The following is a 27757-nucleotide window of genomic DNA, read 5'->3' as shown; positions in this document are numbered from 1 at the left end:
CACAGATACAGACAGACACGCAGACAGAGTTACACACAGACACTCGTAGACATAGATACAGACAGACACACACAGACAGAGTTACACACAGACACTCGTAGACATAGATACAGACAGACACACGCAGACAGAGTTACACACAGACACAGAGTTACACACAGACACTTGTAGACACACAGACACTCGTAGATACAGATACAGACAGACACACAGTAGACAGAGTTACACACAGACACTCTGTAGACATAGATACAGATACACACGACAGACACACGTAGACTGAGATACAGACACACGCAGACAGAGTTACACACAGACACTTGTAGACATAGATACAGACAGACACACAGAGACACAGTTACACACAGACACATACGTAGACATAGATACAGACACACGGACACACAGACATAGTTATACACAGCACAGCCACACGTAGATACAGATACACACAGAGAGACACAGACACAGTTATACACAGACACAGCCACACTCATAAACATAGATAAAGACAGAGACACGGTTACACACAGACACTCGCAGACATAGATACAGACAGACACACGCACAGAGAGTTACACACAGACGCTCGTAGACATAGATACAGACAGACACACACAGAGTTACACACAGACACTCGTAGACATAGATACAGACAGACACACAGACACACAGACAGTTACACACAGACACTCGTAGACACAGATACAGACAGACACACAGACAGAGTTACACACAGACACTCGTAGACATAGATACAGACAGACACACACAGACAGAGTTACACACAGACACTCGTAGACATAGATACAGACAGACACAGACTCAGGCACAGCTACACAAAGACACTCGTAGACTTAAATTCAGACAGACACACACAGACACAGGTACACACAGACACTCGTAGACATAAATACAGACATACACACAGACACAGTTACACACATACACTAGTAAACATAAATACAGGCACACACGGACACAGCTACACACAGACACACGTAGATATAGATAAAGACAGACACACACAGACACAGTTTTGCACAGGCACATACACTCGTAGACATAGATACAGACATAGACACAGACGCAGTTACACACAGACACCCGTAAGATAGATACAGACAGACACACACAGACACAGTTTTGCACAGGCACATACACTAGTAGGCAAATTACCTTTCTCGGAAAGGTCGATGGATTCAGTGGATTTGACTGATCCAACTTGACAGCCATAAGTCCCTGCGTCCTGCAGGGTAAAATCCACTACTCTAAGAGTCGAAGCATGTACATCCACTTGTTTAGGGATCAGTCGAATTACCTCCCCTTGCCAAGTTTGCGTGAAATTCACGGTGCTGACGGAGGTGAAATTGGCCACGGTACAGTTGAGACCGACGGCGTCCAGTTCCTTGGGGTCGTCAGTCACAAGGACTATGTTTAACGCTTGAGCATCTGAAACACAACACCAGTAGACAGCATGGAACATGGCGGAGTGAATGACGATCGGATGGAGCACTATGGAATAGTTGGGTGGAAGATAGCGGGGTGGAAACTTATAGGGTAGAAACCGGGTTGAACATGACATGGTGAAGTGGGAACAGGTGCTGCATTATGTGGGAGGAAGGAGAATGGGTGTGTATACGGGTGAACTATGAAAGAGTGGAATATGACGGGGTGGGTGTGATTGGGTTGAGCATTGTGTAGATGGAGGGAGATGTGGTGTGTATACGGGTGAACTATGATAGACTGGATCATAATAGGGTGGAATATGGCGGGGTAGGGTGATTGGGTAGAGCATTGTGTTGTTGGAGGGAGATGTGGTGTGTATACAGGTGGACTATGATAGACACATGTATATCATAATAGGGTGGAATATGGCGGGGTAGGGGTGATTGGGTAGAGCATTGTGTTGTTGGAGGGAGATGTGGTGTGTATACAGGTGGACTATGATAGACTATATCATAATAGGGTGGAATATGGCAGGGTGGGGGTGATTGGGTAGAGCATTGTGTTGTTGGAGGGAGATGTGGTGTGTATACGGGTGGACTATGATAGACTGGATCATAATAGGGTGGACCGTGACGGGGTAGGGTGATTGGGTAGAGCATTGTGTTGTTGGAGGGAGATGTGGTGTGTATACGGATGGACTATGATAGACTGGATCATAATAGGGTGGAATATGGCGGGGTGGGGGTGATTGGGTAGAGCATTGTGTTGTTGGAGGGAGATGTGGTGTGTATACGGGTGGACTATGATAGACTGGATCATAATAGGGTGGAATATGGCAGGGTGGGGGTGATTGGGTAGAGCATTGTGTTGTTGGAGGGAGATGTGGTGTGTATACAGGTGGACTATGATAGAGTGGATCATAATAGGGTGGAATATGGCGGGGAAGGGTGATTGGGTAGAGCATTGTGTTGTTGGAGGGAGATGTGGTGTGTATACAGGTGGACTATGATAGACTGGATCATAATAGGGTGGAATATGGCGGGGAATTGGGTTGGAGTGAGATGTGGGTAGAGCATTGTGTTGTTGGAGGGTAGATGTGGTGTGTATGGAGGATGGGGTTGAATATAGGGGTGATTGGGTAGGAGCATTGTGTTGTTGGAGGGAGATGTGATAGACTGGATCATAATAGGGTGGAATATGGCGGGGTCAGGGGTGATTGGGTAGAGCATTGTGTTGTTGGAGGGAGATGTGGTGTGTATACGGGTGGACTATGATAGACTGGATCATAATAGGGGGGGTGTGATTGGGTAGAGCATTGTGTAGTTGGAGGGAGACGGGTTTGTATGTTAAGCAGAAAACTCGCCCCAGAGGTTTTGGTAGAGAATGTAACACCGAGGTAGAAGGGAAATCCCGAGGGGCTTTACGAGTAAGAGAAAACACTTCCCCTCGGTTTTGGTAGAGAATGTAAAACCTTGGGAGGAAGGAATTCCCTTGGGGCCAAGGTTTTACATTCTCTACCAAAACCGAGAGGAAGTGTTTTCTCTAACTTATAAACCGTCAAGTGGAATTTTAAAACACAATGTAAAACAAATGCCTTATAATGTAAGCATTCGAGTTACATCGAGGCAGTCCACACAACCTTCACGCGATCGGTTCACGGACGGCACGTGCAGATTTGCACACGTGGCTTATTGCAGCAGCGTGTCTCGCTCACTTTGGACGGAAACGTACACCATGTCGGACGTTGAAGAAGATTTGTTCATTACCCAGTCTACTTTTATTGCGCAAAAAGAAGACTTGGTGAAAGCCAATGAGGAAGGTGCATATAATGATGCAGACGAGTTTAACTTTCGTTTCGCCCAGCCTTTGACAAGTTGGGAGTTGGAGCAGAAGATGAAAATATGAGTCCCGAAAGGAACTAAATATACAAGAATACAAGAATGACTGGTCCTTGAGTGTATTTCGTCGGTGGCAAGAAAAGCGTCTGCATAGACCTGTAAGTGATAACTTGTCGCTTCCGACCTCATGTTTGACTGAGGACGTCCTGCAAATGGGTGCTGCCGATATGAATACTGCCCTCAAATATTTCTTATTCGAGACCAGTAAACGAGATTGCTCGATATAACCTGCTACAACATTATACGCCATGTTTACGGCATTTTCATCTGCACTAAAAACGAGTGAGTCGGGGATACATCTGATGGAAGACAGTGATTTTGAGGAAGCTAGACAAGCTCTTGATGCGGTCGCGAGGGAACGCTCTGCGTCTGGTATGGGTACTTCAAGTAGAAAGTACACTGAAATTATAACTATGGATGAGGAAGACGATCTTTGGAAGGCAGGTGCGCTGGGCGACCAGAACTAAAGACCGCAGACCAAATTTTTAAATATAAGTAATATTTTTTTGCCTATTTAGTTTAGGTCTAGTAACCACTGAGAAGTAAAGAAATATTGTATCTTTTACAAAAAGGTATATGCTTTAGGCCACAGAGGTCCCCCAAGCGGAACCTCCGACGTCTACCATTTTCGCATTTTTAAAAACAATTTTGGCCACTCAACTGCTCCAAGGAAATGTAAGTTTTCATGGAAAAAACTGTTCCAGTCTGTTAAGCAGATGTTGTTGCATTATTCCCCAAAGTTTCCTTTGAAAATATTCATAATTTTTTTAACTACTGGTATGTGTCTGTATGGAAATATCGTTGTGAGACAAAAACAGAGACAAGATCAAGTCACAAAATCATGTTTATAGTCATATTATATTTTCTTCTAAGCAATTATGCACATAGTATCACTGACTGTTGTCCCTTTTAGTTCCGAATAAACTTACTTCACCCTATTCATGTCTATTTACATGCATTCAAGAACAAAAGTACAATTTTTATCATGTTGCTTTTACTAAGGTTTTGAGCCAAAACTACCACTCAAAATTCCTCTTTACTATTGTGTAAATTTCAAAATGAAATCCACGCATGCACGTCGTCATATGAGCAAAATATTCTCAAGCACGACGTAAAACCCAGTTGCACCTCACCTCACCTCAAAAGGAAATCATATTAATAAAAACACTCATTTGATTCTTGAAAATTATTTTTAAAGATAAGAAAAATGTGAGCAAATTTTAAAAGTATTCAAAAACCATAATGATTGCTTGTTGTATACATGTCGCATTTCTGTCTTGAACGCAGTAAATAGTTCATATAATTGTTGAAAGTTGTCCATAATCCAAATATATTACATGATTTGACACTTTTGTTCAGAGTATACTTGAAATGAAACCTCACACAAAGAAGATCATACACATAAGAAACGTTCTTTTCAGTCACTTCATTGTCTAACTATCTTTCAGTTTCAGCACTGGTCCTGGATGTTTCCAATCTGTTTCAGAAATACGTGAAGAAAATACTTGAGTGTAAAATTAAACATCTAGACTAGACAGTTGCCATTACATCAGCACCGCTAAGACCAAATACATACACATGACATCAGCTTAGAATCATTGTGAAAATGATATGGACAAATACGTTTCAGAGTTTGAAACAGCTCAAATGAAATATATCTTGAGGCATTGTGGCATTTGCACTGTTCTTCAAACCCTTGTGTTTCCAGTATCTAGCTTCACTTTGTAGGAGCAATACATGTTATATGATAGATAGATAGATAGAGAGAGAGAGAGAGAGAGAGAGAGAGAGAGAGAGAGAGAGAGAGAGAGAGAGAGAGAGAGAGAGAGAGAGAGAGAGAGAGAGAGAGAGAGAGAGAGAGAGAGAGAGAGAGAGAGAGAGAGAGAGAGAGAGAGAGAGAGAGAGAGAGAGAGACAGAGACAGAGAGACAGAGAGACAGAGACACAGACAGAGACAGAGACAGAGACAGAGAGAGAGAGAGAGAGAGAGAGAGAGTTTTAATACAGCTTTTAAATGTATTTTGTTATGATTATGAATAGGTTATTGACATGTTATCATAGACAGTCATAACAAGTTTTCATATTTATCTTCCACAGTATTTTCTTCCAGATGAGGCATTCTTCAACCCTTGTAGCCGGAATCTCTAAAACACAACGATTTCAATACAATATATAACATATCTATGTGATATAATACAATAATATATGTGCATTCTTAGCAGCCAAATACTTGACAGTTCTGAAAAACCTAAAGCACATAAGAGGAGATTTAACCTTAAAAGATTCAATTGTCATCTGACATTTAGGCAGTAACCTTTTATTAAAAACACTTTCATTATTTTTTAAAAGATAAATCAGGGTTTAATACTAAACCTCTATGCAATCCATAACATTTCACAAATTATTAATGGTCCTTCAATCATACATTCATTCTGGGTTTCAATAACTATAAGTCAGCTTTAATTAAGTGAACACAGTAAAAAAACTATTATTATACACGCAAGTGTTACCACTATTTCAACACACTAAAACGAACATGTAATGAGCCTTGTCTTTGCTAAGAGACGGGGATTGTTTACATGCATATAGTTTGAAAAAAATCATACTCAGGTTACCATGGCTACTAAATTGCAATTTGTAAACAAAACAAGAGTGACAAGTTCCTGTTAATTTCTACTTCAGTTAAGAGTAACTTTCTCAAATACGATTAAAACAACACTAAAAATGTTCTATGATCAGGAGAATCCAGGAAACTTGATAAGCAAAGGCGTTATTTATAAAAACTTTCGCTGTGAAAAAATAGCTGAATATCTGCGTCTACTTTCCCCGCTTAATATAACGGGCAGATAACTCTAAATGACCGAGGTACGCAGATTCGCGGCAATGACACCAGAAAAGTTTAAGTCTCATTTCAGTAAGTTATATACTTCCTAAAAATACCAAACTTTTTGTACGTGTACATTAATAATTATATTAAGCGTATTTGCCCATACTTCAAGAAAATAAATACTTTTACAATATTTGGCATACGTTTAAAAAAGAGCTAAGTTAAACTTACCGTCGTTTCTTCATCTTTCGTTGCCAGATGTTAGTTTTGCAAAATACGCGCACCGGAACATGTGTACAACGCAATACCATCAAGAAACATCGCATATATTTAGTCAAAATATGTGTATTTGGACCTTTAAACGTCGGCCTGTCCGTGGCCCAAAATCGTCCGCAATTCTAGAAGTAGCGACACTAGCGCCCCTAGCGGCGGCTGCGGTCCCTACCTGAACCCACGTTTGCTGTTGGATACGGTTCTGTACCTGACAGGTAAGTTTATTGAGCTGTCATTTTTCTGTTAACAAATTCCGAACATAGTAAGTATCGCACTGCAAAGTGACGTCATCGCCAATTCTGGAATCTCGTGCTTACACATGTGCTTTTCAAATCTAGGATAACTATCATAATCTATTTTATTATATTGCCACTTGCACTGGAATATTTTATGTAGTATTCATGTCAGTTTTGTATTTAATTTCAGGATTACACTTTGCTTTGCCTGGTGGGAACGAGCACATGACATTGACATTGTTTGTTAGACCCCAAATTACAGGACCTCATGTTGACAGTCAGGGAAAAACCTATTTGATGTACACTGAACATAGCTCAAAAGCTAACGCTGGTGGTATCAAACAAAGGAAGATTCTCCCAAAACAAGTCCGGGCATATGGAAATCTAGCTAACCCAGAGCGATGTTACGTTCGTCTGTATAAAAAGTACAAGTCTTTGTGGTAAGAAAGGAAAGATTTCCGCCCGTAACCCCCGTATTTTTTAAAAATAATTGTATGCCTAAGAATATATGCCTATGTTATTTTATAAACAAACTATACCTAACAATAAACTCTAACCCTAAACCTAACCCTAAAATCTAACCCCAAACCTAACCTCGAAATAATCCTAATAGATAGAATGCATTTCAAGCCGGGGTTACGGGCGGAACTCTTACCTAAAACTTAAGGAAGCTTTCTGAATACTTATATATGGCATCAGTTCAAAAGAATAATTTGCAATTTTCAGTGCTCAGGGTGCTCTTGGTAAAGAGGCATTCTACTTCACCCCATTGGTAAAGCCAATGGTATTCCGGCGTACCTGTTGGACACAACACCCTACAGAACACAGTCAAAAGAATCTGCTGTACTGGGGGAGTATCCGGACAAAAGACTAATCATTCCTTGCGGGCGACTGCTGCAGCAAGGTTATATCAAGCTGAAGTAGACGAGCAAACTATCTGCGAACAAACTGGTAAATATACTGAACATCATTGAAAACGCACCACTTATAAAAGTTCAGATTATGAAAAGCACGTGTAAGGAATTGATATTTTGTGAGTGGATAATAACAGATGGACGACTGACAAAAACAACAACACAGAAAAGACGCTCATTCATTGAAATGTTCCACAGTCAGAAAGGATCAAACACACGTGGGGTGAAATCGAAAAGTCAACATCGCGTGTGACCGCCATTTGCATTGACACATGCAGTTCAACGTCTCCTCATTGACTCAATAAGCGTCCGAATAGAGTTCTTGAGGATGGCATTCCACTTCTGCAGTTGTGCAGCCTCGAGTTCCCGGATGTTTCGCATCTGTTGTCTCCGCGAAAGACTTTGACCAATTTCGCCCCACAAGTGCTCCATGGGGGATACATCTGGCGACTGTGCTGGCCTGCCTGCCTGCCTGCCTGGATGTGTTGCTGGGCCAGATACTACATGGATAGTCTTGTTGTGTGTGCCCGTGCGTTGTCCTGTTGAAAAGTATGGACATCTTGGTGGTGATTGAAGACAGATACGATGTGATTCTGAAGAATTTGCTCACGGTAATAAAGGGCATTAACTCTCCCTTGACAGACATGAAGGCAGTCATGTGATTGTAATTTATTCCACCCCAGACCATGACACTCCCACCACCCAAAGGTCTGTCTGAACCACACACTCATCAGCATAACGTTCACCACGTCTACGCCAAACACGTAATCGGCCGTCAGCATTACGTAGATGAAGACGTGACTCGTCAGTGACTACCACACCATGCCATTGTTGTAACCTTTACTGAAAAGCCCATTGTATACGCTCATTACGGTGTCTGTCAGTCAGAATTGGTCCAACGTAAGGACTTCGAGCATGAAGCCCTGTAGATTGTAGACGGCGTCGCATGGAGTCAGCGCTGATGACCCCACGTCAACCTTGAACTAGTGCAGCAGTCCTGGCAGTCGGCAGTGTTCAATCACTGATATGGACAAGGTCAATATGGCGATCCTGATGGAGCGTCGTAACAGGTTGTTGCCAAGGTCATTGAAGGTCACGGGTGCTGCCTGTCTACTGATGTCTATGAAGCCTAACGATGGTGGAGTGGCCAAGTCCACGTTGTCGAGCAATATCCCTGCTGCTAGTGCCAACCTGAATCATGTCTAGTGCACGTTCTCTTTCGTGAGGTGTTAACCTCGGCATCTCTGTCCTCGTTTCACATTCGTTAGTGAAGCAATGAGAATCGGTTCTCATACACCTGCTTTTAATGTCACAGTCAGTATGATTTCAGAATGACGTGGCTGCATGTTGATGCATTTTGGAAATAAGAGTCATACTGTGGACAGGAATTTGTTTCTAAAGCATTTTTTCAACTGGACATGCCCTTCGCGAAAAGGAGAGCGTATGTCATAAACACATGCAAAGGCCGGTCCTTAAAAACACGGGGGCGGACGGTATAGATCAAAATGAGGAATAGGAAGCGGACATAATTTATTTCACAGCCTGATGTGTAAATTTGGACACGTCTTCCACGTGTCTACCATAATCATTTTGAAAGCTTTACTGAGACCTTTATTGTTGTACCTGCGATCAAACAACTTCTGATTAGGAGCCGTATGATTTATCTCGGGTACATCTGCCTGTAGTTCTCGCTTGTCCTATTTACGTAGCAGTGAGCTGTAAATCACATAATCTTATCTGAAGTACGTTGCCTTCTACAGTAATGCAAACATTTACAGACCACGATTCCAGGAAGGATTGATTACTAATATCCTAAGTGTGTTCCTCCACATAGGCTCGTCCTGGATGTCTACCAACCACAAAACAGACAGCCTGTTTATCGGGACATTGTGCCACAATTCGATCAATCCATTCATCCTAATCCATCTATCCAGTCATCCACACATCCATCCAGTCACCCACCCATCCATCCATCCATCCAGTCACCCACCCATCCATCCATCCATTCAGTCACCCACACATCCATCCAGTCACCCACACATCCATCCATCCAGTCACCCACACATCCAGCCATCCATCCAGTCACCCACACATCTATCCATCCAGTCACCCACACACACATCCATCCATCCATCCATCCAGTCACCCACACATCCAGCCATCCATCCAGTCACCCACTCATCCATCCAGTCACCCACACATCCATCCATCCATCCAGTCACCCACACATCCAGCCATCCATCCAGTCACCCACACATCCATCCAGTCACCCACACATCCAGCCATCCAGTCACCCACCATCCACACATCCATCCAGTCACCCACACATCCATCCATCCATCCAGTCACCCACACATCCAGCCATCCATCCAGTCACCCACATCCATCCATCCATCCAGTCACCCACACATCCATCCATCCAGTCACCCACACATCCATCCATCCATCCAGTCACCCACACATCCATCCATCCATCCAGTCACCCACACATCCATCCATCCATCCAGTCACCCACACATCCATCCATCCATCCAGTCACCCACACATCCATCCATCCATCCAGTCACCCATCACATCCATCCATCCAGTCACCCACACATCCATCCATCCAGTCACCCACCAATCCATCCATCCAGGCCGCCTCCGTGGTGTAGTGGTTAGAGCGTCCACCCGGAGAGCGGAAGATCGTGGGTTCGTTCCCCGACCGCGTCATCCCAAAAGACGTTAAAATATGGTACTTGTTGGTCCCTGCCAGGCGCTCGGCATTAATGGGTACAACAAGGACTGGTCGGCTCGGAGTCAGTATAATGTGTCTGAGTTGGGTATTCATGCTTCACTGCGGCATGGTATCTCAGTGAGCTAGCACAATAAAACCAGCTTGAGTCTATAAAACTGGCTAGTACAATCGGCCGCACATACACATACACACGCATGCACGTCGTCATATGAGAGAAATATTCTCAAGCACGACGTAAAACCCAATTTCACCTCACCTCCATCCATCCATCCAGTCACCCACACATCCATCCAGTCACCCATCCATCCATTCAGTCATCCACCCATCTAGTCACCCACACATCCATCCATCCATCCATCCATCCATCGAGTCACCAACACATCCATCCATCCATCCAGTCACCCACAGATCCACCCAGTCATCCATCCGTCCATCCAGTCGCCCACATATCCATCCATTCACCCACACATCCATCCATCCAGTCACCCACACATCCATCCATCCAGTCATCCACCCATCCATCCGTCCATCCAGTCGCCCACATATCCATCTATTCACCCACACATCCATCTAGTCACCCACACATCCATTCACCCATACATCCATCCATCCAGTCACCCACAGATCCATTCACCCATACATCCATCCATCTAGTCACCCACACATCCATTCACCCATACATCCATCCATCCAGTCACCCACAGATCCATTCACCCATACATCCATCCATCCAGTCACCCACACATCCATCCATCCAGTCATCCACCCATCCATCCGTCCATCCAGTCGCCCACATATCCATCTATTCACCCACACATCCATCTAGTCACCCACACATCCATTCACCCATACATCCATCCATCCAGTCACCCACAGATCCATTCACCCATACATCCATCCATCTAGTCACCCACACATCCATTCACCCATACATCCATCCATCCAGTCACCCACAGATCCATTCACCCATACATCCATCCATCCAGTCACCCACACATCCATTCACCCATACATCCATCCATCCAGTCACCCACACATCCATTCACCAATACATCCATCCATCTAGTCACCCACAGATCCATTCACCCATACATCCATCCATCCAGTCACCCACACATCCATCCATCCAGTCACCCACCCATCCACTCATCTATCACGTCGCTCAATACGTAGATAGGTCCGTCTTCCACGTGTTTTCCACCCACCATCCGACTCTTCACCTACCCATAGACAGGGCCTTTCTGCCATAGGAACTGATTTCGTGGATAGAGCATGTGCCTCGTCGGTGGTTCAACTGTAATTGTTTGGCTTTCGACATTAACGGTAGATTAGAACTCTGGTCGGAATGCAATCAGTATTGTTGTGACCAATGTGAGAAATAGTTTCCAATTTTTGCTTGCCAGTCGGGCTAGCTTTGCCTGAAAGTTACTAGCCCACAAAATAATTCACTAGCCCGAATGAAGAAACTAAGCAAACGATTACCAAAATAGATGAGAATAAGATATTGTCGGCATGACAGGGGTTTCACAATTAAGCTGCTAATATGATGAACAATTCTATCAGGCCAATATCTTGCATGATTTAAAATTGTATTATAACTTAAACAGGTCGTAGAGAGTAACATATTTACAAAATGACCCCATGAAAATTAACTAGCCTGTCGGGTCAGTGACTGTGGAGATTTACTAGCCAGACTGGATTTTTACTAGCCACGGGCTAGCGGGCCAGTGGCTATTTCGCACACTGACTGAATGGGTGAGTGAGTGAGTGCTTGAGTGCGTGAGTGAGCGAGGAAGCTTTTACGCCGCCTTTATCGTCATTACAGCAATGGCACAGCGATGGACACCAGAAATGGACTTCACACATTGTACCCATGGGGAATCGAACCCGAGTCTTTGGCGTGACAAGCGGACACTTTAAAGATCACATGCAACGTAAAACACAACTTTGCAGATTCTGATACCTTTCGGTATGGACTTACAGATGCAAATCATAAAAAATGCAAATTCAACCTATAAAGTTGAAAACCCCCACGAAATCGGAGTTCAAACGATTCACTAAATTCACCCCAGCGCTTTGGGTGAAAAGTGGTTTCAACAGCTGTGCTGCGCTACGCTGGGTTGCGCTCATAGTGCAAGCGCAGTGAAATAGGTTCGCGCAGCTTGGAAGCGGGATGTCCGGATTATAAGGTCGTGAGCAGGAGTAGTCTAATCAAAACAAACAGTAAATAATCTACTCATTACATAAAAGAACCTTGTTAGGATCTAGATCTACTCAGCTATGTGTCAACCAGTGGAGGCGTTCGACATTTCAAGACGGAAAACCTTCGCTGGCGGTGAATACTCGGTGAAGGCTTTGATGTGAGCTATTTTTCTAATGATTTGTTGATATATCACAGGCGCGAGCTTTTTATGTTATGACAGAAGATTACCGATTTAACTGTTTATATAATTTCATTTGTCTATTTCACCACACGTTCTTCTTACCGAGTCACTTTCTCAGTTCGATACTTAAAAGCAATGTCATTATTTAGCATTGACAGAATTTCTGACTGTGATATGTCGTTGTCACAGACAAAACTCAATGTCTGTTTTATTGACACCTATGTGTCTGCCTGCCTGCCTGTCTGCTAATGACAATATTCAATACACAACTTCGATCACTGACCACATGCAATTTGAACTATCAACACCTATCAAGCTATACACCATAAATAAAACGCATTAATTTATGGCCCGAGTTCGGTCTCTGTCACATTATGCAATTACACAGACAGGCAGGTGTGATACTTGTACACATATGACATGTTATGGTGTCTATTGATTGAAAAATGTTATACACAAAAAATGAGTATGTATTTACAAAACCCAACATCTCTATATACATCATCGGCAAAAGAACCAGCCAATGAAAGGCTTCGTTACACTTGAGTGCCCACCCACCCGCTCTGACTGGGTTCGGTATCCCGGGTGTTTCGTTTCGAGGGAAGTAAACCCAAGTACAAAATATTGCACTTTTGATTTGCAATTGTACGCTTATAATTTTGTTTATATGTTTTTTAATAATCAGCAATGTATATCATATGTCATGAATAAGTGATAATTGTGTTTTAATTATGTTTGATTTTTTGGTTGCATGTGACCTTTAACCGCTCAGCTACTGCCTGGGTGGGATATTAACCCGTAGACTGCATGGTATTGTCAACGCGTGGATATGCGTCAACTGGGGAATTAGCTCATAATTAAGATGAAGTGTGCGTTGATGAAGACGAAGGCATAGTTGAGTTCAAACGTCTTTAGTACATGACAAACAAATACACAAGACATGAGCGAGGTGAGCGGAGTACCTGCTCAACCCCAGGGCGTTTCATACGAGCGGCATTATGCTGCTCGTGGTCGTCCCAACAGACAGTCCAAATACCGAACTAGTACTCCTTCACTGTCTAGATGTGAGCATACTAAGTATATATACAGTTTTGGACAACAATGGACAGGCGACGACTCATCAATGGGCAGACAGAAAAACAATAGCACTTCCTTGACCAGTTGATGTGATGGCAGACACGACCAAGGGGGATTACCAATGAAGGCTTTACATGTCTTATACAATAATTAATGGTCTGTCAAGTCAATTTACAATGCGGTAGTGATAAGGATGTACAGTATTGATTAAGATTACAGGTCAGAGTCATATATATATTACAATAAAGTCTCACATGTCTTGAGTACATAGTTTTGGACGTTTTAAATATTTGGACGATGGCTGTCCTAAATTAGTCCCTACAACAGTATGATAGTGGACATTAGTCCGGGGTATGTACTGTCAGGGCAATATTAGACACGCACGTACTTCCCATCTGTCAGTGTTTAATCCCTTCAATGAGTTACTCGAAACAATATTGCCTGGCTTCTGACAGCGGAGAAAAGGTATGTTTGAGTCTTCACCATAAACTATGGGCGTCTCTCCCTCTATACATCCGTCTCCATGTACTTCCCCGACGATGCCATATTCAGTCGAGCTTTGTCTCAAAACGTGTATTCATTCCAGTGAGAACAATCTTACCTGTGTTGTGCCCTAGTCCAACAATAACATCTATACTCCCAGGAAACCAATCTTACCTGACTTTTGTGCTAGTCCAACAATGAGAGCCAAAACTAGACCAAATGCAGCAGCCATAACAGCATCACACGTCGTCTACTGTTGCCGTTGTCGTTTCATGGCAGCCTTGCCTGACCAGGAAGTGAACTGCCGTCACAGGTATATGACACTCGTCAATGAGCGGAACACATACCTGTTGAACACAAACCTGTGGAACACAAACCTCCGCCATTGACTGGAGACCATACGTAACTTTATGTGTTTCAAAACCTCAACCAAGAAGACAGCAGTCGCGCAAGAAATATATAAAAGTAAAAAAATAATAAAATCCTTCAGCTATATGATGCGAACTTTTTTTCCGTTTATTTACAAACAAACTGCAGTCCCTTCCCCAACTACATGTACTGCTTGTTCATGGGTTCTTCCCCTCTTAGGATTCGAGGCGGTGGGGCAGCCAGTGGTTAAAGCGTTCGCCCGTCACGCCGAAGACCCGACATGGGTACAATATGTGAAGTCCATTTCTGGTGACCCTCGCCGTGATATTACTGGAAATTTTGCTAAAAGCGGCGTAAAAACCATACTCTCTCACTCACATGTATGTTGTTTAACGCCGCACTACGCAATTGTCCAGCTGTATGGCAGCGGTCTGCGAATACTTGAGACTGGACCAGACAGTCCAGTGATTGACATCATGAGCATCGATGTACCTAACTTGGACACGATGACATGTGTCAACCAAGTCAGCGAGCCTGACCACGCCTCTTACAACAAGCATGGGTTGCTAAAGTCCAATTCTAACCCGGATTCGAACCACAAGGCGACACCACGACCCTTACATCGTCTGGAAATGGACATCAGAAGGTACATTACAGTTATCGAATATATTGTAATGTTATTCGGCATACCTTTTATGTGCTGTTACAGTTAGATTAACATGCTTTGGCCGCACACGCACGCACGCACACACACATATACATACACACACATGCATACACACACATCCATCCATACACATACGCATACATACACACATCCATCCATCCATACACACGCATGCACGCATACATACATACATACATACATACATACATACATACATACATACATACATACATACATACATACATACATACATACATACATACATACATACATACATACATACATACATACATACATACATACATACATACATACATACATACATACACATACATACATACATACACACACATACATACATACACATACATCCATCCATACGCACGCATGCACACATACATACATACATACATACATACATACATACATACATACATACATACATACATACATACATACATACATACATACATACATACATACATACATACATACATACATACATCTTCGGCACATCGTATATTTTGTATCCGCATGCGTACTTGTAAATAAAGTAGGTCGCATTAGGACACATGTTATTTGATGTGGAACACAGCCACCAACAATATTCCAGGTACATAGAGCGGCATGTATGTAAACACACCCTATACTAAGCCACTAACTGTTTAAGTAGGAGCTGGTGTCAAATCTCTGAAGTTGTGACTCATGGTGTCTGCAGCACGTTTTTGAAGAGGATCGGGTCGCCTTGTTTTAATGCTGTTTGTTTTACCCACCATTAGACAAATATAAACACTTCCTTCTTCTGTAACGGTATCGGGTCTTGGTTGACACATGTCATTGTATCCCGATTGCGTACCCATACTTTAAATCACCAACTAACAATCATTTTTCATAATGATAATATTCGTGTGGATCTGGCTTAGAATTGGTCTTCAGCTCCCCGTGGTAACAGGTGGCCAGACCAGTTGACTTGTTTCATGTTTGTTATCTTTGCGTAGTTCGAAGCTCATGCTGTTAATCACTTGATTGTCTGGTCCAGACTCGATTATTTACTGGCAAATTTAGCTGGAATATTGCTGAGTGTGGCGTAAATCAACATACAGACAAATTTCTACTTTTCTATCTTATATTTGATGGCATTGAGGTGGAGACGTTTACGTGTGAGATGCAGTTATAGACTGTCGGGTAAAAGAGTGAGTGAGTGAGTGAGTGTAGTTTTACGCAGCTTTTAGCAATATTCCAGCAATACCTGGGGACACCAGAAATGGGTTTTACACATTGTACCCATGTGGGGAATCGAACACGGGCCTTCGGCGTGACGAGCGAACGCTTTAACCACAAGGCTACCCCACCGTCCCTACACGACGCGGAGAAAGTAGGTGACTGTTCTCAATTGGTAGATGATTCCTTTGTCAAAGCAGGAAGTCCTCAAGTCAACACACTTCACGCCAACCAGGCCAGTGGTGAATCTTGCATGTAAACATGCCACTTCTGTGGACAATAAATCTCTTCTCTAGCATTATATAGCAGGCAGATTATTCACACACAACACAATTCGGTGGTCAAACAACGCTTTTTATTATCTGCATGTTGTAACCAGAGGCCCCCTGTCTACAACATCTGCAGTTAATGCAACTTCTAGATAAGGTACAGCATTATACACACTCAGTACCGTTGTGTCGAACTTGAAGGGACGTACTTAATTACTTCGAGTTATCAAGAGTCGTACAACCGCGAAATAATGACTTAAGTAAGAATGCACTGGGACCGACATTCTAAAATTTCGCGTCAACCGAATGTTCGACACGAAGATTTTTAATGTAGATAAGTCTCAGTTGAGATCGCGATTTGTCTTTGTATATCGAATTCGACTTAGTCAGAAACATATGTATTTGTATTGTGATGAGTTGGAGAATCCGTTCCAGATACCGGTATAGTCGAGATGTTCGACAATGACATATTTTAGTAATACGTTTCAAAGTTATTACACAGGTGCAAGATTTTCAGAAACGATCTTAGCCTAAGATTATCGTATTGTTATTGTTAAAACTATCGTTGTATTAAGGTATCGTCAGCAACCCTCGCTTGTAGTAAGGAGCGACTAACGGGATCGGGTGGTCAGACTCGCTGATTTGGTATCCCAAGTGCGTATATCGATGATCACTGCTGATCACTGGATTGTCTGGTCCAGACTCTATTTACAAACCACTGCCACATACATCTAGCTGGTATATTGCTGAGTACGACGTTACACAACTATCATGTATTGTTGTTGGGCCAGAACTTCTAGTCCAACAAACAATATATGATTAGAAGGTGGACTCGCGAGTCTCATGAAGCAATTCAGACAATGACGTCCATTTCAGCCGATCCGAATTTTCTCGTGTGAAAGTGAGAAGAGACACTACAAACAACTATGGTTATGTAGTTATTGCTGAGAGCGGCGTTAAACAACAACAAACAAAACAAACCAGTTATTGTTTTTAAAAATGTTTTTTTGGGGTAACCTTCTTTTGCCCAGTAGTGTACATGGCCTCAACATCAGAAACACAAAGGGATAAGAAAGGAGCGGTTAAACTGTCTTTGGCTTGAGAGTTTTCCGTGTAGCCAATTATGTAATATTTCATGCATTGATAGCATGTGTGACAACACGCCACGCTTTGACAGTACAATAGCAGCGATGCATTAAGTGTACAAGGAAAAACACACTTATCTTCATGGTTGACAGAACCGCATTGTCAGATTTCATACATGTGAGATAAAAATACCTGTTTCCTTTCCTTTCTTGTTCCTGATGAGTCAGATTTCATGTTTATTAAAAAATATCGCAACGTAACCTTTTGCTGTAAATAATATATTTTCTAAGCCCCTATCAGTAATATTCCAGATATACCACTAAGGGAAGACCCTAAATCGGCTTCACACGTTGTACGCATATATGAAATCGAACCTGTACCTTTGTCGTGACGAGCGAATACTTTAACAGCTTGGATTCTTCATTTTCATATTTTGGTCATAATGCCAGTTTAGGGGTGGTGGGGAAGCCTAGTGGTTAAAATGTTCGCTCGTTACGCCGAACACCCGGGTTTGATTCCCTCCTACATCCCCAAAAAATAAAAATAAAAATAAAAATAAAATAAAATAAAAAATAAAAATAAATAAAATAAAAGAAAAAAAAAGAAATAAAATAAAAATAAATAATAATAACAAAATAAAATAAATACCCCCCCAAAAACCCAACCCAACCCAATAAAAACAAACAAACAAACAAACAACAAAACAAACACAAACAACAACATTAAAACCAAAAAACCCCACAAACTCACTATGTAAAGCGTTGTTTCTTTTCACTTTAGTAAATCAAGACGTTGTCATGGCAGGCAGCGTAACAAAAAGTTTCAAATGCTTGGACGTAGGAAATGAAAATTCGTTAATCATTCTTCTCCATGCTACCCAACATAATCAAGGTGGATGGGCCAGGTGGGGGTAGCCTAGTGGTTCAAACGTTCGCTCGGTGCGCTGAAGGGAATGGTTCGATTCCCCATATGGGCACATTTCTGATGTCAACTGCTACCGTGTATTCTGTGACACTGCTGGCATATTGCAAAAAGCGTCGTAAAGGTGATTAACGTAACACCATTGTTAAAAATTCTTTCCGTGAGCATTTGGTATTTCATTGATTGACAAACAAATGCTTATAGTATAGTCGGAAGGTATGCTCGACTCTGCTTTAAGCCGGGATTGCTATTGTTATTGTAATGGTCGTGTCACTATATCAACATCGCACTCGGCAAAATGTCACCTGTAATGAAGTCACGCTTGGTGTAAAAAGCACCCAAGGTCTAAGGAGTTGTCACCCTTCATGTCAACGGCAATAACTTACATTACAGCACACGTGTATTTGTAAACGCTCATCGGGCTACTTGCTTAAAATTCTAAAGAGCTATTCATGTTTGTGAGAATGTTACTTTGTTATATTTACTAGCCACAATTGAAATGCGAGTCTAGCCCATTCCACAGTTAAAGCAGAGACCATATAATAGATGTGTATCAGTTACATGCCAGGCCGTAGCGCTGATGGTTAGTGATAAACTGTTGGGGAGGGCCGTCCCTCTATTATATGGTCTCTGGTTAAAGTCACACAAACCACCAGTCACGCAAACCTCGCTTGTGACCTTAAACTCAGGTCAACTTGAAATAACCGCTATAAACGAAGATGTGCCCCAACGCTTCGTGAACAAGAAATTATGAAGACAGGTTGTGAAGCGCCGTATAATCACCATCTGAATAAGCACCCAGCAGAGGTGAGGTGAGGTGAAATTGGGTTTAACGTCGTGCTTGAGAATATTTCGCTCATATGACGACGTGCATGCGTGTGTATGTGTATGTGCGGCTGCTTGTACTAGCCCAGACTGAAGCTGGTTTTATAGTGCTAGCCCACTGAGATACCATGCCGCAGTGAAGCATGAATACCCCACTCAGACACATTATACTGACTCCGAGCTGACCAGTCCTTGTTGTACCCATTAATGCCGAGCGCCAGGCAGGGACCAACAAGTACCATATTTTAACGTCTTATGGTATGACGCGGTCGGGGATCGAACCCACGACCTTCCGCTCTCCGGGCGGACGCTCTAACCATTACACCACGGAGGCGGTCCCACCCAGCAGAGACTCGTGGCAGATGTTTTATAGCCTTGACTGTGCCCATACACTGTAACCTTCACGTGGTCCTCTATGTACACCCAGAAGCACCTGTACCTTGTACTTTCTCCTCTACCTGTACACTGTAACCTTCACGTGGTCCTCTATGTACACCCACAAACACCTGTATCTTGTACACTCCTCCTCTACCCGTACACTGTAACCTTCACGTGGTCCTCTGTGTACACCCACAAACACCTGTATCTTGTACTCTCTCCTCTACCTGTACACTGTAACCTTCACGTGGTCCTCTGTGTACACCCACAAACACCTGTATCTTGTACTCTCTCCTCTACCTGTACACTGTAACCTTCACGTGGTCCTCTGTGTACACCCACAAACACCTGTATCTTGTACTCTCGCCTCTACCTGTACACTGTAACCTTCACCCCTCTGTGTACACTGTATCTTGTACCTCCTTCTACCTGTACACTGTAACCTTCACGTGGTCCTCTGTGTACACACACAAACACCTGTATCTTGTACTCTCTCCTCTACCTGTACACTGTAACCTTCACGTGGTCCCTCTGTGTACACTCACAAACACCTGTATCTTGTATTCTCTCCTCTACCCGTACACTGTAACCTTCACGTGGTATCTTGTTACCTACTGGTCCTCTGTGTACACCCACAAACACCTGTATCTTGTACTCTCGCCTCTACCTGTACACTGTAACCTTCACGTGGTCCTCTGTGTACACCCACAAACACCTGTATCTTGTACTCTCTCCTCTACCTGTACACTGTAACCTTCACGTGGTCCTCTGTGTACACCACAAAACACCTGTATCTCTGTACTCTCGTCTCTACCTGTACACTGTAACCTTCACGTGGTCCTCTGTGTACACCCACAAACACCTGTATCTTGTACTCTCGCCTCTACCCGTACACTGTAACCTTCACGTGGTCCTCTGTGTACACCCACAAACACCTGTATCTTGTACTCTCTCCTCTACCCGTACACTGTAACCTTCACGTGGTCCTCTGTGTACACCCGCAAACACCTGTACCTTGTACTCTCTCCTCTACCTGTACACTGTAACCTTCACGTGGTCCTCTGTGTACACCCACAAACACCTGTATCTTGTACTCTCTCCTCTACCCGTACACTGTAACCTTCACGTGGTCCTCTGTGTACACCCACAAACACCTGTATCTTGTACTCTCTCCTCTACCTGTACACTGTAACCTTCACGTGGTCCCTCTGTGTACACCCACAAACACCTGTATCTTGTACTCTCTCCTCTACCCGTACACTGTAACCTTCACGTGGTCCTCTGTGTACACCCACAAACACCTGTATCTTGTACTCTCGCCTCTACCCGTACATTGTAACCTTCACGTGGTCCTCTGTGTACACCCACAAACACCTGTATCTTGTACTCTCTCCTCTACCCGTACACTGTAACCTTCACGTGGTCCTCTGTGTACACCCACAAACACCTGTATCTTGTACTCTCTCCTCTACCTGTACACTGTAACCTTCACGTGGTCCTCTGTGTACACCCACAAACACCTGTATCTTGTACTCTCGCCTCTACCCGTACACTGTAACCTTCACGTGGTCCTCAGTGTACACCCACAAACACCTGTATCTTGTACTCTCGCCTCTACCCGTACATTGTAACCTTCACGTGGTCCTCTGTGTACACCCACAAACACCTGTATCTTGTACTCTCTCCTCTACCCGTACACTGTAACCTTCACGTGGTCCTCTGTGTACACCCACAAACACCTGTATCTTGTACATTCTCGCCTCTACCCGTACATTGTAACATTCCAGCCAATGAGAGGTCAATATTGAGATGTAAGAGATTCCACCATTGCCTTACATTGATTTACATATTCTTTTTGCAATGTAGTATAAAATGCGCCACATTTTCTAGCTGATTACACATTGTACGACATGAACCAAGATTACGATGCCTAAGACGAAATCTACTTAAAAGAACCTCGTCCCTCCCATTGATAAGCGTAATGTAGTAACAAAGCCTCGACGCCATAGAGATGGCGTCCTTACAAGTATGAGGTCCATCTGTGATGCCATTTTGTTAGAGCACGGGTCTTACTGACTGCAGGAGAAGGTGATATTGTCTCATCCTGTTACATGACATTTAACCTGGCTTTTCCCACACACTGTGGTCAGCAAAACAATATGCACTGGTAGCAATTACCTTGTCAGCTGCTGCAGCAGACCTTGGGGACGACGTCAGACGTGTCAGAAGACGTAACGAAAAAATATTCAAAGCAAGGAGAGATTTTGCTGAAAAAGAATTCCTACAAAGGAAGCAGCATTAGTCTTTCTTAATTACTAGGACGCTATGCATGTTTATTTAAAATACAACACAAACACACAGACCACATTGACGATATCAACATGTCCTCCAAGAAACTCCTGAAACGAAGGAACGCATATGAATGATCCACATGGTGCGCCACAGATTATAGCGTCAGAACTCGGAAATATAGCGAGAGTGCTATGATTATATTTTTTAGCATAGTTAGTGAGTGAGTGAGTATGGTTTTACGCCGCTTTTAGCAATATTCCAGCAACATCAGGGAATGGGTGGCCAGAAATGGGCTTCACACATTGTGCCCATGTGGGAAATCGAACCCGGGTCTCAACAAGCAAAACAACAAGCAAAACAACAATGCAAAAGCCACCAACCACAGCTGGTGAATTGAGACTTCAGCTACAGGCAGCTACCTAAGCGACTGTCCGTAAATACATCTAGACCGTGGAAACCGTCCCGTACCGGTTGGTTCTCGTTATTATAAGTTTGCGATGCTGCCGATGTGACGTAAAATCATCCTGTGTATTGGAAACATCTGGGGCACCTCCATGTGTCTCTTACAACCCGTATTGTAAATAAAACCTTCAAGGTATTTACGTTTGTTTATGATTGTCTATATACCCAGACTTTAAATCACCAAGAAACAATCAATATCAGTTTCATTTTTCATAAATGATACATAATATTCGTGTGGCTAAGAACTGGTCTTCAGCAACCCATGCTATAGGGTGGCCATTTTATTTAGTTAAGAAAGCTTCTTAAGTGTCTGAGGGTGCTATGGGAGGACTCCTAACTTTTTGGTATCTTTAAGAGTAAAACTAAGAATAAGATGTTTTATAAATATGTCTTAAGAAATTTCTTAAAGTTAAGCGTGAAACCTAAATAATTCCTAAAAACTCTTATAGTTAAAGGTCACATGAGACGTAAAACACAACTTTGCGGATTCTGATACCTTTCGGTATGGACTTACCGAAACAAATCATCAAAAATGCAAATTCAACTTATAAAGTTGAAAAATAACGCGATGAAAAAAACCGCGCGAAATCGGAGTACAAACGATTCACTAACTTTCCCCCAGCGCTTGGGGGAAATGTGGTTTCAACAGCTGGGCTGCGCTCATAGCACGTACGCAGTGAAATAGGTTCGCGCAGCGGGTTGTCCGGTGAATACTCGGTGAAGGCTTTGGTGTGAGCTATTTTTGAAAATGTTTTGTTGATATTTCACAGGCGCGAACATTTTATATGTTTTGACAGTAGATTACTGATTTAACTGTTTATATAATTTTATTTGTCTATTTCACCACATGTTCTTCTTAAAGAGTCACTTTTTCAGTTCGATACTTAAAAGCAATGTCATTATTTAGCGTCGACAGAATTTCTAACTGTGACATAGATATGTCGTTGTCACAGACAAAACTCAGTGTCTGTTTTATTGACACCTATGTGTCTGCCTGCCTGTCTGCTAATGACAATATTCAATACACAACTTCGATCACTGACCACGTGCAATTTGAACCTAACACCTATCAGGCTATACACCATAAACAAAACGCATTGATTTATGGCCCGAGTTCGGTCTCTGTCACATTATGTAATTACACAGACAGGCAGGTGTGATACTTGTACACATGACATGTTATGATGTCTGTTGATTGCAAAATGTAATACACAAAAAATGAGTATGTATTTACAAAACCCAACATCTCTATATATACACACACACAATGAGCCGTGAGGCATCTGCAAATAAGCCAGCCGTTACTCTTGAGTGCACACCCACCCGCTCTGACTGGGTTCGGTATCCCGGCTGCTTCGTTTCTTGGGAAGTAAACCCAAGTACAAAATATTGCACTTTTGATTTGCGATTGTACGCTTATAATTTTGTTTATATGTTTTTTCATAGTCAGCAATGTATATTATATGTCATGAATAAGGGATAATTGTGGTTTAATTATGTTTGATTTTTTGGTTGCATGTGACCTTTAAGAATTCGTAAGAATTTTAATAAATACGGCCCCAGATCTCTATTTTAATGCTTGGTATCATGTTTACTTAGTTCGATGCTCATGATGTCACTCACTGGATTGTCTAATTTAGACTCAATTATTTACAGACCGCAGTCATACAGCATGTGCATTGCTCCAGTGTAGCGTTCAACAACTAACAAACTTTGTTTAAACAATAAACACGTTGCTCTAACCCGGATCTTCACAGGTATACTCTTTAGATCAAAGCGTCAAAAATATGCGTGACACAATATCAAATAACTGAATATAAATAATATAGGAACACAGTCATCAAATTCAGTAAGTCAGGAAGAAAACCATTACACAGTGTATAGTGTTTTAATTGCTCTAATTACAAACAGCGACAAACAATCATCGGAAACCTCTGCTGAAGCTGAAGCAATGTTAGACGATTCCGACTACCTCGTAACAAAGCCATAAATTTGTTTGTAATCATGATTGAAAGGCGCTATATAAATGGCCTATTATTGTTATTATTATTATTGTATGATTTACGCAGCTATTAGCAATAGTCCAGACAAACTTTTATATGGAGTATCACCACATATTGTAACCCTTATTGAGGGATAATGTGAATTTCTTCATCGGCCATGGCTAAAATTGTCTCTTAAAATAAACATTTACTCATAATCATGAGCACAACCTACTGTGCTAATCTAAATGATAAGTTCGTAACTAATGCATCTTAACCTTACGTATACACCTTTCATTAACTTTAGTCTGGTTAGGAAAATTGAACAGATTGACGCATCTTGGAGAAACACAATAACACGATTATCATCGACGATGAACGAGTAGGTAAGTAAAAATGTAATTTCACATCGGCAATATTTTGTCCATATCGATACTAGAGGCTCTTTAATACTATACATACGATTGTACCTGTCTCGAAGGAGAGTACAAAAACTAGATTACCACACATTTTATTTAAAACAATAAGAACATTAAAATATTACAGCTATAATGAGACAGGACAATGTAACAATGAGCTATGGATCGTCAGTGAGTGAGTGAGTGAGTGAGTTTTGTTTTACGCCGCACTCAGCAATATCTCAGCTATATGGCGGCGGTCTGTAAATAATCGAGTCTGGACCAGACAATCCAGTGATCAACAGCATGAGCATCGATCTGCGCAATTGGGAAACGATGACATGTGTCAACCAAGTCAGCGAAACTGACTACCCGATCCCCGTTAGTCGGCTCTTACGACAAGCATAGTCGCCTTTTTGGCAAGCACATGGGTTGCTGAAGACCTATTCTACCCCGGATCTTCACGGGTGGATCGCCAGTAACCAAAGGTAGTCAACCATACTAGGGACATGGTATCTCCTCTACCTCTGTGATACCTCATCAGAAAGTTACATCCTTTTGGATGCTGGTGACGACCACATGTGCTCATTTTTACCTTGTATGGTACAAGAAACCTAGTGACAAGAACAAAAAGCTGTTAAAGGAGGCAAATGTAATTACAACACACAACATACACTAGCGTTTAAACAAATTATATGACTGTAATATTTCCTGTTATTGTCCTTAACTATAAAGTTGAAGCGAAGACGTTAACCTAATGGGATATTGTGTAGGAAGTAGATGTACTGTAAAAAGCGACAAAACCCTTTCCATTATCTTGAGAAATATTTGTGGATGAAAAACGGAATCCTTCGTATGATTCCAACTCTAAAATGACCGCATCTTTATGACTTACTGTCCACTTGTCCAAATTGTTGCCATTTAGGAGCCAGTATGGTGGTCTAAGGATCCCGCTGGCTTATACCACACGATTGCACAATAACAGTGACCGCTATACACACTTTGTACCAAAAATATTGTTTTAATTAAGAAATACACTTCGCTCTACCACCATGTATAGTGTAATAAAACACACTTTTGCCCTGAACTATTATAGTTAAAGCACGAGGACGCTTGCGTCCGAGTGCTTTAACGTTATACTAGTTCAGGGGAAAGTGTGTTTTATTACACTATACATGGTGGTAGGGCGAACTGTATTTCTTTTCTAAGATGCCAAATTTAATGCTTTCTAAAGATAATTACGATTAATTTAAGGCAGAAAACAAACGACGGTGTCGGTGACCTAAATTAAGAATCCTCGCACAGGGCTAACTGGCGCGCTGTTCTATTGATGTGTCTGCCCCCTACGTTAAGACGAACGTTACCAGAAAAAAACAAATGATAACAGTTTGATGACGGTTTACGTTCGGATTAAATATCTTCTCTGAATTATTTTAATTACATCTGTCATTAACGTAAACCATATGGGGCAATATGAACGTTGCATTTCTACTACCAGCGTAAGTTTGATCAGTACATCCAGAGGAAGTTGAGTAGTCAAGCGACATTCCACAATTGCATTGTGGGAATGTAAACATTACGAACGTTACCGTGTCGCTGAAAACTTGTGAGTCGAAATGACACATTTTAACCGTCGTAAAACATAAACGTAATGTTTCCACGAGTGATGTTAGCTGCGTGAAGCAACAGCAAACCAAGAAACGGGATGCAACGGTGTAGTTTACTGTAGGAGGCCGTACGAGGCGATGACAACTGACATGCATCGTGACGTCGCTGACATTGTGACGTAATGTAAAATGGTTCGATTACGAGGGGGCACACTAGAATGGCGCAGTGATGGGATAACGTCATTCAATTGTTACGTCATCAAAAAACTATACCTTTATTGTCTGATAATGTATTTTTTTTTCGATTGTTCTAACCGCTAGGCATCTTAGAAGAACTGATATTTGTGCAATACCCTTTTCTGACTGTAATATGCTGTGTTTTTCTCAGTTTATCAATTGACTTGGCTTGTAATTAAGAAATACAGTTCGCTCTACCACCATGTGTAATAAAACACACTTTCGCACTGAACTATTATAGTTAAAGTGCTTTAACGTTATAATAGTTCAGGGCGAAAGTGTGCTTTATTACACTATACATGGTGGTAAAGCGAACTGTATATCTTTTCTAAGATGCCAAATTTAATACTTTCTAAGGATAATTACGATTAATTTAAGGCAGAAAACAAACGAAGGTGTCGGTGACCTAAATTAAGAATCCTCGCACAGGGCTAACTGGCGCGCTGTTCTATTGATGTGTCTGCCCCCCTACGTTAAGACGAACGTTACCAGAAAAAAACCCAAATGATAACAGTTTGATGACGGTTTACGTTCGGATTAAAACCATTTGGGGCAATATGAACGTAGCATTTCTACTACCAACGTAAGTTTAGATCAGTACATCCAGATGAAGCTGAGTAGTCAAGCGATTGCATTGTGGGAATGTAAACATTGGGAACGTTACCGTGTCGCTGAAAACTTGTGAGTCGAATTGAGACATTTTAACCGTCGTAAAACATAAACGTAATGTTTCCACCAGTGATGTTAGCTGCGTGAAGCAACTGCA

General features: G+C 42.2%; 1 protein-coding gene across 1 annotated transcript in view; it reads right to left on the bottom strand.

Annotated features, from left to right (window-relative positions):
• Positions 1–14611, bottom strand: part of LOC124283036 — a 28382-nt gene extending 13771 nt beyond the window's left edge. Inside the window, exons 1-2 of the mRNA XM_046719048.1 lie at positions 14452–14611; positions 1180–1452 (exon numbers count right to left, since the gene is read on the bottom strand). Coding sequence (XP_046575004.1) covers positions 1180–1452; positions 14452–14509 — 331 coding nt within the window. The 5' untranslated portion in view covers positions 14510–14611. The remainder of the gene's footprint in view (positions 1–1179; positions 1453–14451) is intronic.
• Between the last annotated feature and the right edge of the window lie 13146 nt (positions 14612–27757).

This window comes from Haliotis rubra, unplaced genomic scaffold, assembly GCF_003918875.1.
Source record: "Haliotis rubra isolate DU_JTF1 unplaced genomic scaffold, ASM391887v1 Scf309, whole genome shotgun sequence".
NCBI lineage: Eukaryota > Metazoa > Mollusca > Gastropoda > Lepetellida > Haliotidae > Haliotis > Haliotis rubra.
This window is presented reverse-complemented; position numbering and strand designations above follow the sequence as displayed.